The following is a 10,275-nucleotide window of genomic DNA, read 5'->3' as shown; positions in this document are numbered from 1 at the left end:
GACAATTAAATTATTCCATTTAAACCAGTGCCCTTAATATACCTGATGAAATGTAATGTTTCCTCCAAAGAGTGATACTGCTAATTACGATTCTATTCACAACATTCACTAAATATGACAATTTTACAACAAAAACAATTTTAAAATAACTTATAATCAAAGTGATGTATTTACTATTTTGGTAACGCTGCAGATTATTTTGGGACCCCCTTTATACATCCTTAATGAAATATAACATTATATTTTACTGGTTTCTTCACTAAAATATGTGCCAAGTATTGGGTTATTTGGTCAGTTGTTCAAACAGCAGTATTCCTGTGTGAAACAGGGCTTTAAAAAATATATAACCGAGTAAAAGATACAGAATAGCAATTATGTCAAAATACAAAGCCGGCCATTATAAGAAAATATGATTTCTATTAAAGCTTCAGATTTATTTATGTGCCATGGATTTTAAAACTAATGTTTCAAGAGGTGAAAAAGGTGACAAGGTTCGAAATATTATATTACAATATTTCAATAATAATTGTAACTTATATTACAATTTGCACATACAACTGTCTATTATTTATATGTTCATGTCTTACCATTGCTACATGTTTACACTGTGGAGCTCCTGTACTAGAAAGAATTCCTTGTATGTGGAAACATACTTGGCAATAAAGACCTTTCTGATTCTGAATATACACCCCCCCCTCCCCCACCGGGGGGGGGGGGGGGGGGGGGTGTTGAGAACTTAAAGTGAAGCACTCTGACAAGAACATAAAGGGAAAAGACAACATTTGCTTCAAGTGAAAAAAGCACTTTTACCAAAATTTCTTGGAAATAATTTTTCTCTGTACAATTTGAGTGCCTTGGAACCAGGGGCGGTTCTAGACCTTTTTTAGGGTGGCTCCAGCCCCCTGTCTGTCATCTCAGCCACCCTAAAACTATAAGTATAATTTTTACTTTCATAAATAAACAATAAAAATTACGGTAAAATGCAGGACATGTCGTGGATGGGAAAGAAAATTATTTATCAGTTTGATCCAAGAGCGATTTTTCTACTTTGCTTTTACGCGCGTGCGTTGTAGTCTTTCAAAAGTGCGTTATTTGAACGGAGAAGCACAGGTACGCGCAGCGTGCACGCGCAGTCAGAGCTGGATGCGTTTATCTATAATGTTAATCGCCGCAAAGACGGCAACCAAAAGCAATTCTTATTACCAGAGTTGTCATATAATATATAATATAAAACTCTTCTTGTTTTAAGCGACTAGTCGAAAAGCGACTAGTTTGCAGGTATGCTACAGCAAAAAATTCCACACAACAATCAGCTGATATCCATCAGTTTCCTCTTTAATGAGTTTAGTTTAATAATTAGAAGGATCATATTATGCTCATTTCCCCCCCTCCTGAATAAATATATACAAATTTATGTAAAAATGATCTGGTAGGTAGTTTTTAACCAATTGTTTCTTCCCAGGGCCTCTTCTTCCCACTTCCTTGCTGTACTTGCTTGGGTCTGGATGAATTTTCTGTTGACATGGGTGCAGATCTCTGCTGCAGGGGATTTTGGGAAAAGGTCTGCCTTAGTGGACCTAAAAGAGAAATAAGAAATATAAAAATCAGACAGTCACAGCCACAGCCCCACACACACACACACACACACACACACACACACGACTCACCTTTAGCTGCAATGTCAAGGTGGTCCTTAATCCTCCTTTCTCTTTCCTGTAGCTGATGAGCCAGTTGTGCATTCTTCCAGCCTGTGATATACACGTTAATATGAGAAATATAGGGCATGCACTACACCATCAGCAGTTATGAGTAGTGTGAAATCTAGGAAAGTATGAAACAAAAACATTCAATGTGTACAGTGCTGTACCTTTCCTGACATTCTCAATAAAACCATCACTGGGAGGCAGAGCTGAGGTGGGGTGAGTGATGCGCACTGGGATTTTAAGCTTCTCTCTCACTGCAGGATGCCTCAGCAGGGCTACCTGACCCAGCGAAAAGAGATTCGAGGTCATCCAGTATGTAAACACTGCCTGGAAGAGAAAACACACAGACAGAGTCACACCCACAAGAGATGACTGCATTGGATGAAGTGGAGAGGGGGGGGAGGGAGGGAGGTGGAGAGGGTGAGAGTGAGAGACAGAATGAAGTAAGAGTCTCACTGTAGGGAAGTTGATGGTCATCGGTAGGATGATAAATGGCATAATTCTGAAGACAGTCTTCATTGCTCTCAGGTTGGGGTTGTCTATACCAGATTCTGCTCCCAACTACAAGTTGGAAAATTGATTCAAAGAAGGAGGAGGAGGCAGATATTAACTTAACATATCAAATATGTAGAATCGGCTGTGCATTCAAACCATTTAAGTAAATTATAAGAACTGCTGGTTGCACCTCCAAGATGGCAAACATGGTCCCTGTGACAGCAAGTGGAAGGATATAAAATGGATCTGCTGCAGTTAAGTCTGTAAACCACCACAATCCACCAGTCTGCATGCTGGGCACAGGGGCATAGGCCATCTTACGCAAGGCAATGAAGAATGAAATAAAGACTGGTGCCTAAAAGGAAAAAGAAAACAGCATTTTAAAAAGATGGCTTTGAATGATGTTTACAGTAAACACATTCCATACTGACCTGCACCAAAGGCACCAGGAACCCACGGAGTGGGTTAACATCATGTTTCTTCTGGAACAACATCATGTCAGAATATGCCTTTGAGACTGAAGGAAATTAAAAATAAATAATTACATATTTTTTAAAATATTATGAAGGTTTCTACAGTCATATTAAAAGAATGAAAAGCAGTGTCAAGAATTCTGGTAACTAGAGAAAAAATGGCAGCACCTGTTGATTCTCCTGACTCTTGTGCATTCAACTAACACTCACTAGTGACTAGCAAACTAATCAAAGAATAAACCACATTTAAGAATTAGGAATAATAAATCATAAGAGTGCAACAAGCTGAGACACTAAGATGGATACAAAAGCAGAACAAGATATATAGTGGAATAAATGCATCAGATACTGACATTCAAACTTATTGCCACTCTGCTTGGCCTCATTCATGCGATTGGTGAGCTTGGTCATCTCTGGGAGGACATTGTTCAGCTTAGCTGCCTCTCTTTGTCCCTTTACGATGACCGGGAACACTGCACAGCGGGCTATGATTGTACCTGCACACAAGACGTGACGTAACGTAACAAGACCCAAACAGTCAATGCTTCTGCTCAAATTTTGTTAAGAGAATATTCCACACCAATATAATTAATATTTACACTGCAGTTTAGTAAAATACATTGTATATAAAAGGTTTAGACTTGTCCCTAAATCAGCAACTTGTGTGACAAAGAAACTAAGTATGAAAAAATCTATATCCTTAATATTTGTCAGCAAATAAAGCTGCCTAAAGCGTTTGCTTTTGGATCCTAACAAAATCTTACCTGCAACAATAGCACCCCACCAGGGCAGTCCAATGCCAACATGCATGAATTCCAACAAGTTCTGAATCAGGCCTACAGGTGTATAGCAGCCTAGACCCAATTCTGACAGGCTGAGCTCTGCTCCTGCCCCCTGCAGGACATCCATTGCCAGGACAGGGACATCAGTCACTTCCGTGACTGGCTGTGTGATTACTGGAGTAAGGTCAGGGGCAGTATCCAATGCTGAATCAGATAAAGGAGCAGCTACTGGAACAGATTCTGAAGCAAGTATTTGAGCAGCTTCTGTAGCAGTTTCTGGAGCAGATACTGATGCAGATTCTACAGCAGTTTCTGGAGAAGATAATGGGATGTCTGCTGTTGAACTGGTAGCAGGTACAGTTCCATCTGTTGTCTGAAAGCAAGCATAGAGTAAGTATTTAGTTGTTAAGTATTAATCTTTCAAAAAAAAACAGTGCAAAATAAATAAAAACAAAATGACGCAATGTCAGCATTTGTTTATTGTTTAGGTCTGGATCTACATATTTAAACAAGAACAAATTTACTGGCCAGAGTACCTTTGAGTTATTTTGCTGCACTGTCATGGCACTGACCATGTATAACCGTCCATAATTATGATGTCCAAGCAGAGGCTGAACAAACGAACCTCCACTTCCTTTGATAGTGCGAAGATGTGATCTGTGCACAGCATACTGACAGAGGTGGGGTGAGGGAAGGAAAAAACAAAAAAGAGTGTTAATGCTGGCACATGATGCAATTCTCAAAAATCCTACACTGAAAAATAGTCACCACAGAACTATACTATAAATGGAAGTCTTTACTAAACCAGAAACAAAATTGCATTACCAAAGAAGTGTCCACAAATATTATATAATCAGTTCATACTAAGCCTATACACCATAGGTTAAATAGGACGTTCATCAAGTCAAGTCAAGTCAAGAAGCTTTTATTGTCATTTCAATCATATATAGCTGTTGCAGTACACATTGAAATGAGAAAACGTTTCTCCAGGATCAAAGTGCTACATAAAACAAAGACAGGGCTAGGACTTAGTAAGTAGTCCTAGCCACATAAAGTGCAACTATGCAACCTGGTGCAAACAGTGCAGGACAAGACAAACAAGACAGTGCAGGACAAGACAAACAAGACAGACAAGACAGTGCAGGACAAAAGACAGTGCAGACAAAAGGTTACAAGACAATACATAAAATGCAAAAAAGACAATACACAAAAGACAGTAAACAAAAAACAGCGCAGACCGACTACACTGTTTACTGTATTGACTAGTGTCAATACTTTATGTAAATACTGTAAGTTCAGACAATATTGCGTGCAGTAATACTAGAATGAACACAGTTTCTTAGCAGCAGGTCCCTGAGATAGTGTATAAGTGTATAAGATCAGTTTTACTCAGTTCAGTAATAGAACAGATGCTGGATCCCCTACAGTTTGCCTACCACGCAAACAGATCAGTGGACGACGCAGTCAACATTGGACTGCACTACATTCTGAAACACCTGGACTGCCCAGGGATATACACCCGGATTCTCTTTGTCGACTTCAGTTAGGCTTTTAATACAATAATTCTGGAAATTCTCCACTCCAAACTCCTAAGGCTCACTATACCCCCTTCCATCTGTCAGTGGATCACCAGCTTCCTGACAGGCAGGAAACAACAGGTGAGACTGGGAGGTGTCACCTCCAGCATTCGGACAATCAGCACTAGAATTATGTACATAACTGATCAGTCATATGTTCTGTATTCATATTTAATACTCATAATGTCTATTGTATCACATCCGCATTGTCTTGTATAGTCTATTATCTTGTATAGTGTAGTGTTATTTATGTCTGTACTTTTGAGAGTCACAAACAGCTGGAACCAAATTCCTTGTGTGTGTCAACATCAACACACTTGGCCAATAAACCTGATTATTTGAAGAAAATGGACTACATTCACTACCTATAAGGGAAATATACTATAGTGATTAACTTTATAGATACGTTAGTGAGATTTCTGAGGTAGAAAAGCAACATTTTTCTAATTATTGCTACCTAATTGTGAATTACAAGCTGATTTCCAAAATATTTTTAATGGGTAGAGAGTGTTGAATGTCATGATCTATTATTTCTACCAATGACAGCAGTGTTTTGAGATTATTCTGGTGGTAACTAAGCGTAGATTGACAACAAATTATGTCTTGTACAACAAATATTAGGATCAATCCTGTCCTATTAAAGCCTCCAAGCTAACATCACAATGTCTGTAAGAGACGGACAGAATTAAGACAGATAATGAACAGATTAATAGATCATATTTAAAATTACTCAACTGGTAATGTAAATATTTAAAACACCTACAGCTGATTCACGATTGGTCACACAAACACAAAAACACAGACACTCACAAACAAACAAACACAGACACACACACAAACAAACAAACAAACAAACACACACAAACAAACACACACAGTGCATAAAGTTTTGCATTTTTAGCTTTTGGCTTTACTCCTTTAACTGATTTAGACTGAAGTAACTTAGGTCTTAATGATGCACGTTAGCTAGTTACCTACAGCTAATATATCATAACAAGTCTATCATGTGGTCAAAATTACATCCATAAAGAATAATAACATATTTTGTACAAATAAACGAGCCACGCACATGCGAGCAAGCAGAAAAATGAGCGTCAGGAATCGGCTGCAATACAAACCGCTCTGATTAGTTTATGTAGTGCACTACACACAGTGTATAAGTCAGTGTGTCCTTCACTACGCAGTGCACAAGTATAGTGAGCAGAGAGTGTTTTTTATTCAACCGATGACTTTGAAACGTGCATCACCGAGTCTTATCAAATAAAAAACACAATAAACACGAACTACAAACAATCATGTAATCACAATAACAAACCCCATTTCGTGTCCATGCAGCAGGTAACGTAGAAATACTGGCCGCATTCGTGTGTTTAAAGAAACAAGTCGTTAGACGACCAGGGACTATTTTGCCCCTGAGCGCCGCCATATTGAAAAAGAGATGGAATCGCGGAATAGGACGGCGAGCAAGAGGGGACAAATTCACAGGATCATCATCGTCCTTTACAGTCACTGCTGTCAGCTTCAGTGTGTGAAATAGTGATATTATAATCGTGGTATTCAGTAGGAATATATAATGTTGTAATATTTTAATATAAGTGGTCTGAAGGAACTTCTAGCACAAAAATGTCAAATCCGAAAGAAGAGGACAGAGATTTAAAAGATGCTGCACTTACAACTTATTTACAAAACCTCAGTAAGTTTACTGTCAATTTACTAAATATTTTGACTCCTTGGTTTCCTAAACCTAGATTAACAAAATGATTATGGATATATGATACAGATTAATTTCGAAATGACTAACTATAAGGTTATAATGTTTATAAACAAACAAAATCAAAACTGAAAGTAAATGCTTCCATGTCGAAATAAACAACTTCCTTAGCAAACAGCACATAGTATAAAAAATAAAATAAATAATAAAAAAATAAAAATAAAAAAATTAAATAAAAAATTAGCACTTTAAGTGATTTTTGTATAGTTAAGAATTTGAAGCCTTCCAAAAGGGTCCTACTTGGAAACACTAATGAACTCAAACTAGTTTCCCCAGAAAAACTTGATTGACATTTTTACCATACTTCCTTTACCATAAATACAGTCAAGCAGTATACATGCATTACATATAGTATATATGCATTACATAAGCTTACAAATTTCTACACCAACTATTTTGTTAAGCGCTTCATGCAATTTCCCAAAAAACATAAATAAATAAATAAATAAATAAATAAATAAATAAATAAAATTATATTTTACATAATGCAGGAATCTCAATTGGTGGAAAGAGTGGGAAGTCTGATATTTTGCCTAGACAAAGAGGTGAGTGCTCTTTACACTCAATCCATATAAGCACAAACATACGGCTTTTATTGTGCTATGCAAAATAAATAAATAAATAAATAAATAAAATAATAATAATAATAATTAAATTAACTAAAATTATTTTTCCAAATAAGATGCTTTGTTGTGTGGTCATCAAATGCCATCGAGTTACTTGATTTCATGGTGCAAGTTCAATCTACAGCAGGTATGTATGTTTAGTTTTATTATTATGTGAAATGTAGCTTGATTTCCTTTACATGTACATTATTTAGCAGGCTTTTTCACGTGTTACAATTTCTCCCATATTGTTGTTATATTTTAGAAAAAGACTGAATTCACTTGTCCAAGATTTGATGAGGACAAGAAGGGTATATGTGGCACAAAATTCTCTTATCAGGATTTGTCTCATACCATCCCACTAACGCCATCACTGAAGGAATTCTTTGAAGAGAGAATCGGGGAGTTATCCGCAGCAAGGTTCTGTGACTTTAAACCTGTAAGAAAATGTTTGTCTACTTTACTAAACATTACTTAAAATATTTCTGTGACATAGGTGTGGATTAAAAGGGTCTTTAATGTCTGTAATTTAACAACATCAGTGTCCAGGATGCAATTCGAAAGTGGAGAGAGCTGATAAGATGAACCTGTGTGTCCACTGTACCATATGCACTGCCAGGCTGGGATACTCCTATGAGTTCTGCTGGAACTGCAGCAGGAAATGGGAAGGAGCAGCACAAATTGCTGTGCGTTGTGGCGACAGTGACTGCAACAAGGCCAAGGTATAACTGCCCACATATAGAAACATATATATATAATTAGGATGTTTACAAATTTGATACCTCACCATAAAAGACACAGTATTGTGAAAGTGGACCACAGACAGTAAATCATACCACTTTCTTAATTTCTTAATATTTTTTCAGACATTAAAAAAAAAAGATTTGCTAAAATTGTGTCAGCCTGCATTCAAGACCCAAAAGCTTCAGACAGAAGAAAAACAGGTACTTTTCAATCCGTTAATCATTAACCATGAATTAACCATTAATGTGAATGGCACAATTGCTATTAAACTTGTTTTTTTTTTCACCCAGATATATCCAACTATGGAGAAGTCCAAAGACAGAAAGAGAATAGCTATGATAATCAACAATGTTGAATTCAGAGTAAGTGAGTTTAATCGGCCGGGAGCAGAGAAGGATGAAGAGAGCATGAGGACTCTGCTTGAAGCCTTGGGTTATGATGTAATCATACTGAATGACCTGTCTGCAGAGGTACGTTTAGAAACTAAATCGCTAGTTGTGTAAAATTTAAAGCACCATTAAACGAACTATTTATTCACCTCTCAGTAACTGCATTATTAACCAGCAGCACATATTTGAGAATATAAATGATCGGCAATGCATTATGTAAGGAATAAAGCATAATGAGGAATGCTGTTAAAGGTTAACAGGTTGATTTCCGTATAACAGGAATCCATCAGTTTTTATTATACCATCGCAATTTGTTAATGATTTACATTAATTTTCTTAAATAATTAACATTTTATCAAATGATAGTTAATTATTATCTATTTCCTGTTATTGCTTACATTAAAACAGCCATGTACATTCGTTTCTTAACCTGTCTGTCTTTTTACATTTTTTGATATTAGACATGAAAATGCATCTTTTGATTTCATTGAATATCCCTGATGCCCAGAAAGCTAAAGTTATAGCTTTACACCTGGCTGTTACAAAGCACTGACACTTTTCCTATTCAAAACGTAAATAAACCTTGCGAAATGCCTCACTATAATAATTCCACATTTTCAAACATGAGTTTATGTGGAGAATCCACCATCAATGTCCATGCTTTATTATTATCAAAACAATAATGGATTACAATGAGTGCTTTAATATAAACCTGAGATATGCCTTGTGACCAAAGTACCGTCAGAGCTGCTGTTATAGAACATAAATCAATGGCTAATCATAAAATAATGCTGATCAGATTAATGTCTGTTTTGTGGAACTCAGGGGATGGAGGCTGCTGTGAGAGACTTCTCGCTATGCAATGAACACAGATATTCAGATAGCACATTTCTTGTAATAATGTCCCACGGTGGACCTGATGGAATTTATGGCATAGATTATGATAAAAATGAAGATGACATTTTCCTTGTGGACAAAATCTTCCACTGCCTCAGTTCTGCGAAGTGCCCTGGACTAAGAGACAAGCCGAAAATCATCCTGATTCAGGCTTGCAGAGGAGGTACACAAAGTCATGTCAAGTCGAGAAGAATCGTAGCACCATTTAGAATGCAAAAGTACATAATTTAAAATTTCTAAACATTTTTCAGATAAGGATGGCCATGTGTGGGTGTGTGATGGTGTAAGGTCTAATCAAGGAACAAAACAACATCGCGAGAAAGATTTTGCCTGCTTCAGATCCTGCACACCAGGTTTTATACCCTACCATTTTATCTTTCTATAGAGAGGGGTTTTCTTTAATATTAAAGTTCTCAGATATGTGTATTATTTACATCAAAATATCAAAACAAATCCTCATTTCAGACACTGTATCCATGAGAAATACTGGCACTGGTTCAGTCTTTATCCAGAACCTTGTGAAAATCTTCAACGATCACTGTCATGAGGACGACATAGTGGAACTGTTCAGAAAGGAATGTTTGTATTGATCTAACATCAAATGATGAATACTGCATAAAGTACTAAGGCACTTAGTAAAACATGTCTAATTGTCTGTTTCCCAATACAGGTTGCTTACTGGTTTGAAAATGCAGCAAAGGAAAAGGATATTCCCTATCAAATGCCAAGTTTGGACAGAACCACCCTTGTCAAGAAATTCTACCTGTTTCCTGGGCTTTGATATAAAAGTTCAGATTACTGTCATTGCTTTGAGCACTCTTCAAAATAAGGGTGACGTT

At 36.8% G+C, this 10,275-nt stretch overlaps 2 protein-coding genes across 2 annotated transcripts; one reads left to right on the top strand and one right to left on the bottom strand.

The window, feature by feature from the left end:
* Positions 1–1,314: 1,314 nt before the first annotated feature.
* oxa1l (OXA1L mitochondrial inner membrane protein) lies at positions 1,315–6,502 on the bottom strand. Its single transcript, XM_060874607.1, has 10 exons — positions 6,346–6,502; positions 3,990–4,124; positions 3,436–3,826; positions 3,025–3,168; positions 2,630–2,715; positions 2,389–2,553; positions 2,160–2,264; positions 1,868–2,030; positions 1,668–1,748; positions 1,315–1,577 (listed from the first exon to the last, which is right to left on the bottom strand). Exons 1-10 carry the CDS (start codon positions 6,454–6,456, stop codon positions 1,441–1,443), a joined length of 1,518 nt encoding a protein of 505 aa, XP_060730590.1. The 5' UTR covers positions 6,457–6,502; the 3' UTR covers positions 1,315–1,440.
* Positions 6,503–6,516: 14 nt separating this feature from the next.
* casp23 (caspase 23, apoptosis-related cysteine peptidase) lies at positions 6,517–10,267 on the top strand. The gene is made up of 11 exons (XM_060874608.1): positions 6,517–6,723; positions 7,293–7,346; positions 7,484–7,554; positions 7,672–7,845; positions 7,949–8,128; positions 8,273–8,350; positions 8,441–8,620; positions 9,365–9,599; positions 9,688–9,789; positions 9,902–10,012; positions 10,108–10,267. Exons 1-11 carry the CDS (start codon positions 6,654–6,656, stop codon positions 10,215–10,217), a joined length of 1,365 nt encoding a protein of 454 aa, XP_060730591.1. The 5' UTR covers positions 6,517–6,653; the 3' UTR covers positions 10,218–10,267.
* The last annotated feature ends 8 nt before the right edge of the window (positions 10,268–10,275 follow it).

This window comes from Tachysurus vachellii, chromosome 7 (genome assembly GCF_030014155.1).
Source record: "Tachysurus vachellii isolate PV-2020 chromosome 7, HZAU_Pvac_v1, whole genome shotgun sequence".
NCBI classification, from domain to species: Eukaryota; Metazoa; Chordata; class Actinopteri; order Siluriformes; family Bagridae; genus Tachysurus; species Tachysurus vachellii.
Note: the sequence above shows the minus strand (reverse complement) of the source record. Positions and strands in the feature narration are given on the sequence as shown.